The following is an 18,521-nucleotide window of genomic DNA, read 5'->3' on the forward strand; positions in this document are numbered from 1 at the left end:
AAGGCGTTTGTGTGCATAAATGAGTAAAATAAATTAATGAATTGAATCAATTTAAAAAGTACCGGTATTTTCCAAATGCAGTATAGTACCGTTTGGAATACTCTAGTACCGTGGTATTATTTTAGTACCGGTATACCGTGCAACACTACTTTGAAATGTGTTAACTTTGAGATTTGTGACGTATTTGTGCTAAAAAAAACAAAAAAACAGTCGGGATAAGCTCATAACCTGATGATATTACCTTATGTGTATGTGAAATGTTTGAATACTGTGTATTAGAGACATGTTGAGATAACATTAATGGTTAGTTGATTCAGCTAACTTAGACAGGGTCATGTTTTATATAATTGCTGCACTGTTTTATGTTCTTAGTAAGCTATGTCATTAAGCTGTGTGAACTTTGTTAGGTTCAAGCATAAATGTGTGAGTGAAATATTATTATGTGTAGTATGTGGGGGTATTGTGTGTTGGTGTAACACTGATGAAGGGGAAAAAACACAAAGTAGACTATTGAAAAGGACAATTAATGATTTCCCTGCACATTTGGTGCAGGCTGTGTTTTTTTGCTGAGCCTGATCTACAGACTGGATTGAGCTGCTCAAGTTGCCTTCATCTTGCTGCGTCCTGGTTTCCACCTCATCGTCTCCTTCCATCATCATTCACTGGATCATCGCTGCCTCCCACCATCTTCACCCCTCATCTTCCCTACTCATCCCATTAGCAGTCTTCATCTTTTTCATCTTCTGAGGAGCCAAGATGGACAGTTTTCCTCATTAAGGGTGGTAGGAACTTGAGTGCACTCAAATAAACAGGAACAATTCGCAAACTTGGGTTGAGTAACCAAAGACTAATTCATACTCACCTTGCTGTCTCTATATATGTATACATTTTGGTTTATGAGATCTCATATTTTGTTTTGTTTGTTTTTGGTTGGGTCCCAACAATTTAAACTTTGTGGTTTTTTCTTGCACAACAGCACTTTGAAATAGTAATCCATGCCTTCACATCCTGGCTGGATTACTGTAACGCACTTTATTTTGGAGTCAGTCAGTCTTTCCTCGCATGTCTTCAGTTGGTTCAGAACGCCGCTGCTCGGCTCTTAACTGGAACACGTAAGAGGGAACACATTACGCCCATTCTGGCCTCCCTCCACTGGCTGCTCGTGCACTTTGGAGTTCATTTTAAGATTCTTTATTTGTTTTTAAATCTTTAAATGTTCTCGCCCCACCTTACGTCTCTGAGCTGCTTCATCCCTACGCTCCTGCTCGGTGCCTCAGGTCAGCTGATCAGCTGCTCCTGGATGTACCGAGGTCTAAGCGGAAGCTCAGAGGGGATAGAGCCTTTTCTGTAGCAGCTCCCAGATTGTGGAACGATTTACCTCTCCACATTAGACTGGCCCCCTCACTGTCCGTTTTTAAAACCAGTCTTAAAACCCATTTTTACTCCTTGGCTTTTAACCCAGCATGAGACTCTGCTCTTGTTTTATTGTTTTTATTGTTTTCATTGTTTGTCTTATGTTTTTATTTTTGTACAGCACTTTGTTTCAGCTGTGGTTGTTTTTAAAGTGCTCTTTAAATAAAGTTGAGTTGAGCTGAGTTTAAGTACACTGTGTTTGAGCATAATTGCTCTAGCTAAATTTAGTTGCAAATTTTGAATAATTTAGTTAGTTATATTAAGTTTCGTTTAAAAGTGACTATAAAGGAGTCAGTAATAATAACTGTTCTTAGCTGAAGTAAAATTTGTTCCAGTTGTGGATGTAATTTTGTTCATGCCCAAACAGTGTACGAGGTTAAATGTTCCAGTAACAAAAAAAAAACAAAACGTAAATTGTACTACTGTAAATGAAAGAAAGAAAGATCTAAATCTGGTTAGCCCAGATTGTCCTGAAAAAAAACAAGATATAGCATATGTATGTAGCCTTTACAATGACTGTGATATGAGCTTAAAAGTAAAGGCAGTAAAAATACCCCAAAAATGCCTAGGGCCCATAGGGTTAAAGTGATTTTGCCCCCTCCCCCGCGATGGGTGCACTTTTGAAAATGTTGTTCCCCTGCCCATATTTCCTAACATCTGGCTTGTAGGAGAGTATACTTCCTCCTCAGTAACCTTCACATCTATCTAGTAAAACACCCACCTCATTAACTACAACTACACAAGTGGGCCAAACAAAAGGTCAAGAGGTCACCTGAATCATTTTGAGCAATCCTCTCCAGACCATGAATATCCAAATTAATGGCAACCTGGTCAATAGTTGTTACGAAATCATGCAATGGACCAAAGTGTGGCTAAGATGCATGGACAACACTGAGTGATAATCCCCTCATGTCTTGTGATATACCCTGTACAGGGTTCGTATGTTTTGAAAAAACCTGGAAAAGTCATGGAATTTGAAAATGTAATTTTCCAGGCCTGGAAAAGTTTTGGAAACATAAGTTCACCCCAAAAGTTTTGGAAAAGTCATGGATTTTTTCTCACTTAATGATAACATTTAGTAATAACAGTCTGTAAGGTTGATTTTTAAAATTGATCAATAAATATTTCGTATCGAAAAGTCTCGCGCATTGATCTGACCAGCCTCTGTTTTCATCAGGTCACGCGTGACGTGCGCAGCGTAACTTAGCAAGGTGCAGATCGGATCGAGTGACAACATGCTTCAACAGTTTAGCTCACAAAGATGCCAGGAAGGTGCTCATTCAACAACGTTTGGCTGCACTCAGAGAAGTATAAATCATGGCTGGAGAAGACGGAGGACAAAGGCAAGGCTAAATGTGTCGTATGCAATAAGACGTTTGATATCTCTAATATGGGGGAGGCAGCATTGACTAGCCATGCTAAAGGAGCAAAGCACCACGCTGCTGTGACTGCCCGCGAAGCTAGCTCCATCACGAGCTTTTTCCGACCACAGACAACCCCCCAGACGGCCACTGTGACACCGGCTGTTTGCAGCAGCAGTACTGCCACCTCCTCATTGAAACAAGGGACTCTCTCAAATGTTGTCACCAGAAATGAAGTGCTAACGTCAGAAGTTTTATGGGCGCTTAAGGTAGCTAATGCTCACTTTTCATACAAGTCATGTGAAGACATAAGCCAGTTTTTCCAGGCTATGTTTCCAGATAGCCAAATAGCAACGAAATTTGCTTGTGGCGAACGCAAATGCGCATATCTGTGTACATTTGGACTGGCGCCCTACTTTAAAGGACTCACTTTACGTCGAGTGTCAAAGCAAAGATATGTCATGTTATTTGACGAAAGCCTGAATCACTACTTGCAGTCTAAACAGGTAGACATGCATGTGAGAGTGTGGGACGGGCCCGAGGTGAAAACGACGTACATCGGCTCGGAGTTTCTGGGTCATGCAACAGCTGCAGACATTGTTGAGACACTGAACAACTTGCTTTCGGAGATCGGAACTCGGAATCTGGTCCAAATCTCTATGGACGGGCCGAACGTAAACTGTAAAGTGTTCGAAATACTCCAGAAGCAAGTGGAGACTGATGCGGGAAAGACGCTTATCAACATCGGCTCGTGCGGTTTGCACATACTGCACAACGCATTCAGAGATGGATGCAAATCCACCGGATGGGAAGTTGAACACTGCACGTTGATGTGAAGCTTTCACTTTAATGTAAAGTTTGTTAAAAAAAAGTCAGAGCTCAAAAAAAAAATTTTTTTTTACAGTGGCCTAACACTCTTCCATAAAATCCTGCTCTCGTTGCAACACGCCTCTGAAATCCAGAGCTCAGAAACGTTCTCCTTTTAGACTTTAACCGGATCGTAGGAAATTATCTCTGCTTCTGTCCAAACCTGTAAATAGACGGAGCCTTTTGTGCAGCTTTGTTCCCTTTTAAGCGTTTTGCACTTTATCGGAAGAAGCAGAAAGATGCAGGAATGTCCCTCGACTCCCTTTTTTCTTAAGCAGAGTACAAAGTATTTATTCCATCACAGAGCTGACATATTACTGATCATATAGAGCAGGAAACTGTGTAAAGGTTGTTTTGTTTTCACCTCCATGATGAGCTGCTTTAAAACGTTTCCTCCTTATGTTTTATTATTAAAGTATTATTGGGTACCTTCATTTGCTTATTCATTTTTCAGACCCTGTTACCTCCGAAACATGTATGCCTCGTGAAATTATTCCAGAACACAATAACATATACCTTACCTTATGTAAACTGTTATATCAGTGTTAGTTTAAACAAATATTTATTTTGTATAAAACCATAATTGTCATTAGATCTATTTTTTGACATTTCCACTGTGATAATTTGTTTACATAGTTTTATTCCTATATTTCATGCATACATTGATGTTTTAGAGGTCATGTATTGTCATGGAAACTTGGTACCAAGTCATGGGAAAGTCATGGAAAAGTCATGGAAATTTGTTGGTTAAAATGTGTATGAACCCTGCCTGTATGTCCATTCTGCCGTTTGGTGTTAAGATTTGTTGTTCCTCTTAAATCAGTGACAAAACGTTGCAACAGTTTGCCAGGACATTTGTTTCCAGCAGCTTAAGGTGAGGGGTTTTTTTTATGTTTCTCCACTTATCCACATTGACAAAAGCACAACTGAATATCTCCACTGCTGACTTTTTCTAAAGTGGAAAAACCATCATCTGATGTAGACGTGGACATTGTCAGTAAATATCCCCTGGTACTTTCTCCCTTTGTGAGGACTATGACAGTTTTTGGTAGAGTGTTTAGTTTATTCACAAACATTTGCCAGGGGCAGCTCAAAACTGTTGTAACTGTATTTAATAAAAGGTAAACCATTTTAGTAATGGAAACAGTTAATTCTGCTATTACAATTGCTGCTGCAGTGGAAGATGCCATCATCATCATTGTTATGAGCACATATATCTTGACTCCGACATGAAATACAACATATAGCCTATGACACAGCAGATCATCAGTTTAGCAAGCAATACCAGCAGATCTGATTGTCAGTGAAATACAGGAATAGAAAGAAAGAAATAGAAAGTAAACCCACATAGCAGTTTAGTTCAGATTTGTGCCATTGACTGACGGTATTTTCACAGGGGTCCAAAGACACAGTGGTGGATGTCGTATACTGTACATATTTAGGCTATATTAATTGAAATAGTCTTAAATTACCTTTAAAGATTCTGTATGCAACATTCAAAACATTAACGTAGTAGCAAACCACTATTTGCAATGTAAAGATATAGTAGAGTATCAGCGTGTACATTGTTAGCTATCCCAGCTGACGTCTGTGTAGTTGGTTCACTGGATGTTTGCTGTGAACAAACACACTTCAGAAACAGTCCTGCAAGATAGTGGGGCTGGCTAAGAAGAGGGCCATCAAGGATATCATCAGTACCACAGAGAGAGGCACTAGGTGGCTCTGGCTGAGGAAGGAGGCCCCGTGGTCTGCTGCTGCTGGGATGCAAGCTGGGGACTGATCACCCCCAGCTGGGTGGCCTGGGTGAGGATGTCTTTGAAAAGTTTGAAAAGACCCGAAATACCCAGTGACCCCAGGATACATCACTGACGATGTATCCCAGTGCATCCACAGAATGTATTCTACAAGGCATGCAAACATTTGGGCACTCCTGGTAAAAATTTCATTGACTGTGATTAGTAAGATAAGTAGGAGATAAACTGTTTCCAAAAGGTATGAAATTAAAATGAAACATTTCTTTAATATGTTAATCTTTTACTGTGCGTTCACACCGGGCACGAGTGAAGCGAATGGACACCGGACCATTTTGTTAATTCGCATTATTGTGTCAGTCGCGCGAGTAGCGAGCCCGCCCATTTTCACTAGATAACAACATCTGGCCCGCCATTCTCTCCTCAACCATGGCTGAGATAACCACCATCGCTGCTTTGTACCTGCTCTGGAAGTCCCAGATGCGTCGGGGGGCCAAACGCCATCGTTTTTGGGTTCACCCTATCCTGCAGAAGAGCATCCAGCTCAGCGAGTTTCACCACCTCCTCCAGGAACTCCGTCTGGATGATAGCCGCTTTCAGCGGTACTTCAGGCTGACTGGGGCCCAGTTTGAGGACCTGTTGGCGAGGGTTGGTGCCAGGATCTCCCTGCAGGACACCAACTACAGGCGCTCCATTTCAGCTGCAGAGCGCCTGTCCACCTGTCTCCGGTGAGTAGCAGTTTATTGTTGTGTCAAAATCAGTAAATATTCACTGTATCTAGCAAGTCATACGTCGGCTTATCTGACACTATAGTGGTATGAACCTACATTTTGCTGTGATTCAATTTCAATAAACGGATCAAAAGTATAATGATGTAATAACGGCATAATATAATGATAATCTTGATTTGTATAGCACCTGTCATACATGAAATGCAGCTCAAAGTGCTTTACATCAAAGAAATTGCATGCACTGTGTGCCTCACTTTAAAAATAGACATAAAATGAACAAAAATCATGTTAAAAACGTAATGTTACATAAGATTACACACACACACACACACACACACACACATATACAGTATATAAGAACAGCATCTAAAAGGCTGATGAAATTACTACTACATCTACTTCAAGATGTCGATTTATGAAAAGTCTGAATTCATGTGCAATTTGTACAATTTATGGGTCAATCCTAGATCTTGACCTGCTTGTCATGCATTTCAATAGAAAATTAGCTCATTTTATCCACTGCAATAATGTAATAGCATAAATACTTTCACCTGTTCAGCCATATCAATAAAATAGTACAAGTAGCAACAGATTTGATATAGACTGCCACCTACATTCACTTCAACTCAGCTACATTTAATGTTTTCTTCTATGCTGCAGATACCTGGCCACTGGTGACTCCATCAGGATCATCAGGAACAGCTTCCACGTTGGGGTCTCCACTGTTTCCCTGATTGTTCCAGCTGTAGTCACAGCTATTTGGGATTGCCTCGTGGAGGAGTTCATGGCTGTGCCCACCACAGAGGAGTGGAGGTCCATCGCAGAGGGGTTTGAGGAGCGGTGGAATTTTCCTCTCTGCTGTGGCGCTGTGGATGGGAAGCATGTGGTCCTGAAAGCCCCTGCACATTCGGGATCCCAGTACTACAACTACAAGGGGACATTCATGATAGTCCTCCTTCCCAGTATTGCTTAAGGGTGATCGATGTCGGGGGCTACAGCAGGACCAGTGGTGGCGGTATCCTGGCCAACTCAGCCTTTGGTCGAGCGCTTCGCTCCGGCACCCTCCAGCTGCCTGCTGACCGGCTGTTACCAGGAGCTGACCACAGGGGACCCCAGCCACATGTGTTTGTCGCGGATGAGGCCTTTGCACGCCGGAGAAACCTCATGAGGCCATTCCCCGGGCGCACACTTACCAGAGACCGGCAGATCTACAACTACCATCTGTCCCAGGCACGGCTGGTGGTGGAGAACGCCTTTGGGATCCTTGCATCCCAGTGGCGGATGTACCGGCGTGCCATGGAGCTCCAGCCCGACATTGCAGAGAAGTGTGTGAAGGCGACCTGTGTCCTGCACAACTTCCTGCGGAAGACGACCCCAGCGCCTGCAATGAGGGGGAACATCTCCGATGGTGTGGTGGAGCCTCTGCCAGGTCTGGGAAGACCTCTGCACAGCTGGAACCTACAGAATACAGTACACAGTGCTCTGTGTGTGCAATAAATATATGAAATCAGATGAGAATTGTTTCTGTAGGAAAGAGAAGCCGAAAGACAGCTGAGGTAGATTATTTTTTTCTTTTATATATAAATCTTGAAATATAAAACATATATACAGAGAAACACAAATATAAAAAACTTATAAAAATATATATAGATATAAACACAAACAAAAAAAAGTTATAAAAATATACATAGATAAAAACACAAACAAAAAAGTTATAAAAATATACATAGATATAAACACAAACATAAAAAAGTGATGAACATATACAAATAATGTGTCTACTCTACAGAGAACAAAAAGGAGCAGGCTTGGGTGATTAACAATCTGAAATGGAGGCCTCAGGGACACCTATTTTTAAAAAACTGAAAAGCCTGGTTCGTTCCCTGCAGAGATTGTTGCACCATTAGCTAAAAAGCTACTCACTTTGTTCAAAATTTAGCATAACAGGGCTGGCTTCAAAAATTAATTTGTGTATGTTAAATTTCACATACTGGTTCAATTCATCGACATCATTAGCCTTTATGCTTAACGATTCCCTTATCGATTATTTTCATTACGCCGAATCTATGCTCGTCAGTCAGCAGCACGTTCAACAACAAAGAGGACGTAATGGCGGAGAGACAGAAGCGGTCAAAGCCGTGGCTTCACTTCACGCTGTTAATAGCCTCCCTGAAGCTGCTAGCCCACTGTGGAGCCTCGCGCATCCCCGCTCCAGGTACACGGCGGCAGGACGCTGTTGTTGTTAGCCTCACTGGAGCTGCTAGCCCGCTGTGGAGCCTCGGCACGTCCCTGCTCCTGTTGTCGGATTTCATGGGAACACCGCAGTTGAGTTGATTTGCACGCCATTTGTTGTTATAATATGCTGGGCTAGCTGCGTTAGCTGCCTCACCTGAGTTAGCTGCACTAGCTGTGTGGTGTTGACACACTCAGGCTGTGGGCCGGGATTGTGCTTTTTTTCAAATCTTTCTCATCGTCTTTCTGAACTAGACCATGGCTTTAAGGTTCATAATAAAACGTTATGAAAGCAGATGTCTTTGGTTTCAAACAACAGGAGGTGATATCATTAATTCACAGGAGGAATCGATAAGGGAATCGATAAAGAATCGGATTGATAAGCAGAATCGATAATGGCATTGACATCAATAAAATCCTATCAATTCCCATCCCTACTCCTTCCGCTGGGGCGACAATCTCTGCAGGGAAGGAACCAGGCTGAGGAGGAACATTTCATCCTCTGAGGGAGGTTGACGAGGAGGATCAGGGGGAGCAGGTGGACCTGGTTGCGCTTGCCTCTTGAGGGCCTCCAGGAGCAGCTCCTCAATTTGGCTCTGCCTGGGCATCTCTCCGTCCTCCCTCCCTCTCTTCCTGGCCCTCCTCGTCACTGTGAAATGGAAACATATTTTTTGGAAACATAAACTGCTGCGTTCAATCAACTCAATAGGTCTGAGTTACACAATATCTAAGTGAATATTTGTTAAAATATTGAAATCAGGCAACAGACAAAAAGATATGAGTCAAACTGAAAGTAACTTTGAAAGGTACTTTTCATAGTGAAAAACGCCATGCAAAAATTATACTCATACCGTTGGGTGCTCTCCCTCGTGCAGCAGCAGCAGCAGCAGCAGGGGCAGTGGCAAGGCCAGAAGAAGAGCCATTAGCAGGGCCATCAGCGGGAGAGGCAGCAGGAGCAGCTTCAGTGTCACTGCTGCTGGGAGAGTCTTGTGCTGGGTGGTCTGTAGTAGTGACAAAGTTGTCTTTAGTTTTTTGTTTACATTTTAATTGTCTCAGTCATTCTAGTTTTCACTGTCAATTACAGCACATAAAGCATTTTACAAATGCACCCATATTAATACATCATACAGTTCCAGCCATGGTAATATCTAGCCTCCACAACCCTTTAATGCAGTGAACCCTTCATGTAAAGAAAGAAATGATCCCTGACTTACTTTAATTTCCCTTTTGTATTGTTCATTCTAGCTACTGAGGATTCAAAGGAAGCAGTTTCTCCCATTCAGTGACTTCGGGTGTTTTTGTGTTCTTCCATGGGCTTGTTCCATTCAATATCCAAGTGTTTTAATTTCAGGTTTTGTAGGTGAGAATACATATTAGTTTAGGGTATTTTCAAATTTTCTTTGTCAGTTTTTATAGTACAGGCTGTGAAAAGAAATCTCTATACTGAGACATCTATACAAGTCAGTTATCCATCGATACAGAAATCTCTTCTATAAGTTTGCAATGCTTTATGCGTGTTCATCTTCATCTGTCAACAAACCTCCGGACTCAATCCCTGAGGGGCCTGCTGCGTCTCCCCGGTCCTCGACTGGCCCTGCTTCCGACTCTCTGTACCCTGCGGCCCTATCCTCGACCCCCGACCCATGTTCCCGCTGGTCTCCCTTGGGGTTATGAAGGGGTCGAGGAAAGAAAGGACCGCAGAGTACTTCCACCTCTTCACTGGCCCTGCCGCTGCCCCGCTCTTTTTTTCTGTCTCCTTCCACCTTTCCTTTAAATAAGTGTCCCTGAGGCTCTTCCACTTCTTTCGACATTGTTCCACTGACAAAAAACACAATCGTAACAGACAAGTACGTTATGGCGTGGAAGCCGGCTGTGCTAAGTGGAGCTAAGCAAGTGCTAACGTTCATAGTACAACCATTCTGCAAACTAATAAAAGACATATTTACAGAACTTACCAGGTAGATCAGTCTCCTCGGCGGCTTTCACCCAAGCCTGCTCCTTTTTGTTGCGGTCTCTGTAGAGTAGACACGTAGTGTCATATAGCTCCGGGTAGCCGCACACCGCAATGATAAGTTTCTCCTCCATCTTGGCATCAACAACTGGACGTCAGGGCGTCACTGACGTCATGACGCCAGTGACATCGGGAGAATCTCAACGCTGATTGGCTTTTGCGGCACAGCATCATGCAAATTCGCCTCAAAAGTTCAATATTTTCAACTCAAGCGATGAGGCGATGGACGCGAATTTCGTGGCTATCGCACCGCGCCTACGCGTCTATCCCGTCCATCGCGTCACGCTAGATGCGTCCATCGCGCCACCCGGCGCATTGACTTTGTATGTAATCTTTTCTTTAGTTTCCCTGCATGGACAGTACTTAGCAGCACCCCCTTTGGCAAGTATCATAGCTTCTAAACGCTTTTGTATGTCTTTCAGTTCATGTTTGGAGGAATTTCACCTATTCTTCCTGCAAATGGCTTCTAGTTCTGTGAGATTCTTGGGCCGTCTTGCATGCACTGCTCTTTTGAGGTCTATCCACAGATTTTCGATGTGTAAGTCGGCTGTGAGGGCCATAGCAAAACCTTCAGCTTGTGCCTCTGGAGGTCGTCTATTGTGGATTTCGAGGTGTATTTAGGATCATTGTCCTGTTGAAGAAGCCATCCTCTCTTCACCTTAAGCTTTTTTACAGATTGTGTGATGTTTGCTTCCAGAATTTGTTGGAATTTAACTGATTACAATCTTCCCTCTACCTGTGAGATGTTGCCCATGTCACTGGCTGCAATACAAGCCCAAAGCAGGATCGGTCCACCTCCGTGTTTAACAGTTGGACAGGTGTTCTTTTCATTAAATTCTCCGAACACACCTTTCCCCATTACTTCCAAAAAGTTCTATTCTACCTTCATCAGTCCACAGGATTATTTCCGAAAAGCATCAGGCTTGTTTAGATGTTAGATTTTTTTGGTGAGGAGTCAGGAAAGGTTTTCTTCTGATGACCATGAAGGTCACGTTTGTACAGGTGTCGCTGCACAGTAGAACAGTGCACCGCCACTCCAGAGTCTGATCAATCTTCCTGCAGGTCTTTTGCAGTCAAATGGGGGTTTTGATTTGCCTTTCTAACAATCCTACGAGCAGCTCTCTCGAAAGTTTTCTTGGTCTTCCAGACCTCAACTTGACCTCCACAGTTCCTGTTAACTGCCATTTCTTAATTACATTAAGGAAACAGCTATCTGAAAACACTTTGCTTATAGCGATCTCCTGCTTTGTGGGCATCAATTATTTTAGTTTTCAGAGTGCTAGGCAGCTGTTTAGACTAGCCCATGGCTGCTGATTGTTGGAACAAGGTTTCAGGAATCAGACTATTAACGTATAAAGCTTTTAAATTTGTTTAACCTGGCCTTCCCGAATAATGACTGTGAACAAGCCAGAGCCCTAACACGTTAATCAAGGTCTGACCCTGGTAAAAGTTGTCTGAGAGCTTAAATGTCTTGGGGTGCCCAAACGTTTGCATGGTAAATGAAATTTTGATGAGGGGTACCCAAACTTGTGCATGCCACTGTGTATAAATTCCAGTATGAATGCATTCAGATTGAGGTTTTATTGTTGAGTAAAACGTAATAACAGCTTATATGTTGCTGATCAACAAATATTTATTTTTTTTCAGTCAGAGCCTAACAATTTAAATATTTCTACAAAATATTATTCCTGTCTGAGTGAGTAAAAACAATATTTAGAGCATTATGAGACAGTGAAGCTCTCCACTGAAACCCAGACTAATAAAATATTTTTTCTGTACTGCAGGAGAGGAAGTAGTTCTTCCAGGCAGGCTGAAGCAGGATTCACAGCAGTTTTTACACAATGACATGCCTGAAGGTGTTGAGTCAAGTCACATCTTCAACACAGCTATTGAACATGGCTGACCCTCTGATTCTTTTAAAGAAGCATCTACCATCTGATCTTCGTGCACTGGTTGATATCAGTTTGTGATGTGACTATGTGGGCATTTGTGTCAGATATTTATTTTTATTCAGGTCTGTCATAATACTCTTTAATGATGTTATCCTGTTATCAGATCTCAACAACTAACTTGGTGAGTAAGAAGTTATTTTTATTATTATAAAACAATGTCCTAGCTACAGAAATGAGAAGAATTAATAAACTATTGTTGCATATTTTTGTGTCAACAATTTTTGACATTGGTCCAGTATTGAGCTGCAGTGGCAGAACAGGCTGCAATGTAATCACTTGGGGTATTGGTGCACCCTCAATGTACATCCACTAAAAGTGTTTGTTTTTGCCACTGACAGGCTCAGATTGTTTTTATAAGTGTCCAACAACATTATGGAAAGAAACCTACAGAGATAAACTTTTTTTGTTTAACCACAAACAGCTCAGAAATTGCAATGGCCAAAGCCAACAGACTGTATTTAAATATCACTCATTCTTGAAAACTGTTTTTTTTTTCTTTACTCTTAAAATAGGCTGCAAATATATTTAAAAAGATAACTGTCTTGACTATTAAACCTTGTAAAGGGCCAGCCTCCCAGTGATTTCATTTTTTTCTTGAGTAGCATTCTTAATGAATGTCGGAGGTAAGATCTGATGGAGTGGATGTCTTATGTAGTTGACAAAAAGTGAGATATTTATTAATTTCATAGCAGCTGTAATGAGTGTTTTTCAGACTTGCTAAGAGTTCTCTCCATGCTAATCAGCATGTTGTTTTTGTGGAAATTTGATGGAGTTGATAAAAATTTGGGGCACATCTTTAAAGGGCCAACATTTTCATAAAAATATACGTATTTTTAAAAACAAAGATGATGATGACAGCAGTACATTTTTACACCAGTGTTATCAGTGCGTACTCTTAGTTTTAGATTTTTTTAAGGCTTTTTAATTGATTCAAGTTGTAAATTCTTCTCCCCGGGACAAGGCTGTTTTCTAACACACGGATTTAAAGATTAAAAAAAAACGTCAAAGGAGATCAAAATATTTAATAGGACAGCTATGCCGTAGTTGTGATGGCCGAATGAAGCATTTTCTTTATTTTCTGAGCCCACTAGGTGGTGCTCTTGGTTTAAAGAGAGAGGCTCAAAGAATAGCAATTCAGTGTGCTGTTAACCTTTTGTTGAGCATCTAGTGGGCTCAGCATTTTTTTAGGTGGGACTTTTTTGGGTGCCTGAAATACATTTTGTTGCTGACCCTCCACAGCAATATATTGCTAAGATTCAACGTTGGACTGCAGTCTGCTTCTCCTCCTTGTTCTTAGGTCTCCTTTTCCTCATTTTAGGGACTTTAGATTCTTGTTATGTGTCCCTGCAGGGATGGCTTTCTAGCTAACCAGCCAGTGCTCTAAAATGAACATTAAAATGTTGTCTGATCTGATGTATATAGTATATGTATACATGTGTATAAGCATTGCAAATTAGTGCTGCAAAAATTATACATACAGCTGTTTCTTAATCTGCCAACTCTGTGGTTAAGGTTTGGTTCTGTTTATGACTCGGCTGAGGTCAAGATGGTGGTCATAGTTAAAGACACTGATGTTGCCTGTTAGTAGGAGACAGGAAACAAACAATGGTCAGATATCAGCATCACACCTTTGCTTCTGACACGGAACAGTCAAAAGTCACCTGGAGGTCCCAATCAGGTCAACACAACAGATGCATTTAAGGCCTTTGAATAAACCAGAGTGTGTTGTTTTGGTGAGGACTAACACTGCATCCTACAAGGATTCACTTCAGCCTCCAAGGCAACACAAGGACTTCTGTCAACAGCAGAGGAATGCACTTTTAATATATCTACTCTTTTGGAACGGATCTTTGAAATTTTTTGTGGTGAGTGTTTGCTTTAAAATCCAAATATCACGCTGTTATATTTGCAGGCTAATATAAAGGTCTAACCCTGGTAAACAGACTCACAGAGTGCTTGTGGCATCAGAGACGCTGCTCCCAGATCAGTATCTCACAAACAGATCTTCACACGCTGATGATCAGAGGCCACCAGACACTACATTAATTGCTGGGGGAATTAAACGAACGCTTTGCATAGAAATCAGGGCCTCATACAGATCTGCAGTGCTCACATTATATTTCAAAGTGTGCCAAAGTGCTTGTTGAGCCAGCTCATTCTGACATTTAATTCAATTGGTCGGAATAGAAGAGTGTAATTACTGAGGATAAAAGGGACGTGGTCACAGCTGAAATGCGTTGCTGACCACCCACCAAATGCAAATTCAATCAAAGGCTTAGCCAGAGGTGATGAGAGGCTGCAGCTCTAATCAAAAGAATCTTTGATTAGAGCACACTATTAGTTGTGGCAATTTGATCAGTCACAGTGAAACATGAAATATGCACAGCCATATTCTGCTGTAGTGTGCGATCCAGGGGGAAACAAATAAATCAAACAGTGAGAGCTGCAGACAATAAGGCAGATGTCCTATGTGTTGAGAGCTGTGACTCAGCAGGGCTGCACTGTACTGTGTTACATGAGATCAGACCACAGGATGACAAAACAAGAAGGTAAGTAAAAAAAAAAGAAAAAGAAAAAAGGTAACAATTTGCATGCATCATCTTAAGCAGTTCCAACTCATCATTGAGCCAATCCCATGAGTCTTTTATAGTCTGACAAACCAAAGTAGTTTAGTACAACCAACATGATTTGCTTTGACCTCAAAAAACTTCATTAAGTTGAACTGACTAAATATTTATCCCAAAGTTGTGTTGAGATCTAGTGGTCAAGCTATTTTATTCAAGATTACTTATTTATCTTAATTCCATCCTACTCAATAAAATGTCAAAATGTTTTTGATTTTGACCAACTTCTTAAAATAAGTTGTCAGCTGAACTTGGCCTTCCTTTTGATCTCTATAACTACACACCTCACACGTTTCACTTAGTGATGGCCGAATGCAGCCTCATGAAGCCTCATGAGGGATTTTCTTAATTTTGTGAGCCCACTAGATGGCACTCTTGGTTTTAAGAGGGAGGCTCAAAGAATAGCAATTCAGTGTGCTTTCAACCTTTTGTTGAACAAAAAGCGCCATCTAGTGGGCTCAGAAAATGCTTCATGAGGCTTCATTTGGACATCACTAGTTTCACCAGTTTCGTGACTGCATCTTGCACAGTTGTGACACTATTGTTTTCAGCTTCTATGGTCGTTGCCACTACAATACACACACACACACGCACACACACACAGACTCACGGGATGAAAATAATACCAGCAACATCAGGGCTGGTAACAACCATCACTGGTAAAATAAATCAACATTGACTTTTGGTTTTCAGCGGGACACAAACCCCAACCCCTCTCTCCAAAGTGAAATTCCCATGTATGTTTGACCAATCCGTCACCACTCCTGCTTGCCCAATGTGGACTTTATCGCTCTTTGTACTACATCACCTAACTTCCTTGAGGCCCCTTCTAACTAATATTTATGATGCTTAAAACCACTGACAATGACCATTAAATGGCCTGATAACAGTCAAACCAGCATGGACTTGCAGCAATCAAAGTAATGTTTCTTTTAGCTTTATATATGGTTGCCAAATTAACAAAGCATCTCAGTACTATATTCTTAGAAAAGCCATATTGTTCATTCATTCATCTTCATCCTCTTGAGGGTCGCGGGGGGGCTGGACCCTATCCCAGCTGACATCGGGCGAGAGGCAGGGAATGAGAAACATCACAGGAGCACAGGGCTGTTTAATGCCATGGTCAAGGGAACAATATTGTACACTGCCCCCAGAAATGTTTTTAATATGATGATTTCATTTTTTAACTTCATCTCTTGTATGCAGAGTGAGACAACAAAGTCAATTCCACCTGCTGAAGAAGATGTGCTTGAAAGTTCTTGAAAAGCTAGTAAGTAGACGTTGATTTAAGGTTTTTCTGTCAAAATAGACCTACATATATGTCTTTATAGTCCTTCTGACAAAAAAAAAATTCAACACAAGGGCCAACTTACTTGTTTCCACAGCATATGCTGCTTTCTCGGTTATAATAAATGATTAATCACATGACCTGAGTATGAACCCTCAGTCATTTGATAACAGTTGGTTGTATATGGGGGGAGATGGCAACCCTGGTCTTTATTCAAAGATCCCTGGTGTCAGGAGGGAATGCTGTCCTTGATCTTTGACAGCCTTTGACCTCTCCCCAGTGGTAATCAATAGTGATGGCCTCATGAAGCCTCATGAAGCCTCATGAGGGATTTTCTTTATTTTCTGAGCCCACTAGATGGCACTCTTGGTTTAAGGAGAGAGGCTCAAAGAATAGCAATTCAGTGTGCTTTTAACCTTTTGTTGAACAAAAAGCGCCATCTAGTGGGCTCAGAAAATAAAGAAAATCCTTCATGAGGCTTCATGAGGCCATCACTAGTTATCAACTCCAACAGAGGAAGACCAAGAGTTGCGATTGAAAGCTTTCCAAACCAGAAGTGAGAAGGAAATTGCATCGAGAATTGTTTTCGTCAAACTGTTATTTTTAAGGTCAGGAATGAACCTTCAAGCTCAATTTTAAAGTCATGCTGTTAGTTGATGCTATTTTTTCCATGTCTGTCCTCAATTCATTGTCTTGTCTCTGCTTTATAATTTATGTCGTGAGTGGTGCAGCCACTTAACTTCACGTCAGTCTCCTGCATGCACATCGTTGCTCCAGATCTGGAGATTCATTTCAGTCTTCTCATCTCACTCTTGGAAAGCAAGAAAATAAGTGTAATCTCCATAATGTTAAACACTTTTAAGCATTCAAACTGTACAGATATGATTTATGCCTGGCTGAGATCTGATCACAGTGTGAGTAAGCCCGACCCCCTCCAGCTGTGACAGAAGTGTCTGCATTTAGACCTGCATTAACATGTGTTTTTCCTTATTAAGATCAGATCTCCAGATACAGATCACATATTAATACCAGGTGGAAACGGGGTCATTATATCAACATTTGACTCATAACCTTATGATTGGACTCACATTTAGTTATCTTATCCCCTTTGGTTGATATTTGTTTTTGTTTTGTTTTTTTGTCTGAATCTCCACGACTAAGTTTTGTCCCAGTTTTCCTTTTTTTTTTTAACATGTTACAGGAGGTTGTCTTCTTCAGGAGCTTGTCAGAGCTTGACTCTGTTTTTGTAATGGGACTGTAAGGCCATTTGCACTTTAACATAGTCTGTTGTCTTTCTCTGTAACTGATCCCTTGCATTATTCTGTCTTTACTATCCTGTGCTGCAAGTACCCCTAAAGACATTCAGACATGTTATGATGTGTAAAACTGCAACAGAATGATGAAGCTGTTTGATTTTGTTCCAACTCAGAACATTTATTATTGTGTGTTTCCTGTAGTTTAGGGGACATTTCTGCATCTACAACACAGAGTAAGTCCGCATTTAGTAGATCAATACTGCCACAGTGTGATTAAAGGTGATTACTACACAACACTAAGGCTTCATGCACACTGCACTGGGAAGAGCGCACTGAAGCTATGTACTCTCATTTTTGTGCAGACACACATAATAAGAGAAGACGATATATACTATCTTTAATAGATAGTCTGGGAATTTGGAATTTCATTACCAATAACTTTTAGGATATCTACACAGAAAAGCAGTGTTTTGTTTTTGTTTTTTGCAGTGACTGCTGAAAATGGAGTCACCAAAAAGTGATTTTACCTTGTCATGCTTTTTTAATTTGAAGGGTTTTCAGGAACAGAAGCGATAAAAGTACCAGTATTTTTCAAGAAAAAAAAGGAAAAAATTGAGAAAAGTCTCAGCAATATTCTTTGTTTTTGCTTTTCTTCCTTAATAAATCATCTTGACACCCCTCAGACTTAACTTGGGGCCAAACCCTCAGTAAAAAAGGAGGCTAATCTTACAAAGTCAAAACTTGTTTGTAGTAGCTTATTTTCTGGAGGTGAAACAAAAATAATCCTTTGTCATGTATTAAAATTAATCACACATTCTGCTTCACAGTAGGATTGATTCTTGCATATTTGGATAAAATATCTAGACATATATACAGTGGTGTGAAAAAGTGTTTGCCCCCTTCCTGATTTCTTACTTTTTTGCATGTTTTCCGCACTTAAATGTTTCAGATCATCAAACAAATTTAAACATTAGTCAAAGATAACACAAGTAAACACAAAATGCAGTTTTTAAATGAAGGGTTTTATTAATGAGG

The 18,521-nt window shown here is 41.0% G+C and overlaps 1 protein-coding gene across 1 annotated transcript; it reads right to left on the reverse strand.

The window, feature by feature from the left end:
* Window positions 1-7,931: 7,931 nt before the first annotated feature.
* On the reverse strand, window positions 7,932-10,404 carry LOC126398882 (uncharacterized). The gene is made up of 4 exons (XM_050058528.1): window positions 10,311-10,404; window positions 9,896-10,173; window positions 9,207-9,356; window positions 7,932-9,004 (listed from the first exon to the last, which is right to left on the reverse strand). Exons 2-4 carry the CDS (start codon window positions 10,164-10,166, stop codon window positions 8,790-8,792), a joined length of 636 nt encoding a protein of 211 aa, XP_049914485.1. The 5' UTR covers window positions 10,167-10,173; window positions 10,311-10,404; the 3' UTR covers window positions 7,932-8,789.
* Window positions 10,405-18,521: the final 8,117 nt, after the last annotated feature.

The sequence above is a fragment of the Epinephelus moara genome, chromosome 12, assembly GCF_006386435.1.
Source record: "Epinephelus moara isolate mb chromosome 12, YSFRI_EMoa_1.0, whole genome shotgun sequence".
In the NCBI taxonomy this organism is placed as follows: domain Eukaryota; kingdom Metazoa; phylum Chordata; class Actinopteri; order Perciformes; family Serranidae; genus Epinephelus; species Epinephelus moara.

Coding starts and splice junctions, on each gene's coding strand:
- LOC126398882 (XM_050058528.1), bottom strand. CDS start 10,166: ATGTCGAAAGAAGTGGAAGAGCCTCAGGGACACTTATTTAAAGGAAAG. Junction 9,357..9,895: donor CTCAGGGATTGAGTCCGGAG/GTTTGTTGACAG, acceptor TCACTACTACAG/ACCACCCAGCACAAGACTCT. Junction 9,005..9,206: donor ACGAGGGAGAGCACCCAACG/GTATGAGTATAA, acceptor TCCATTTCACAG/TGACGAGGAGGGCCAGGAAG.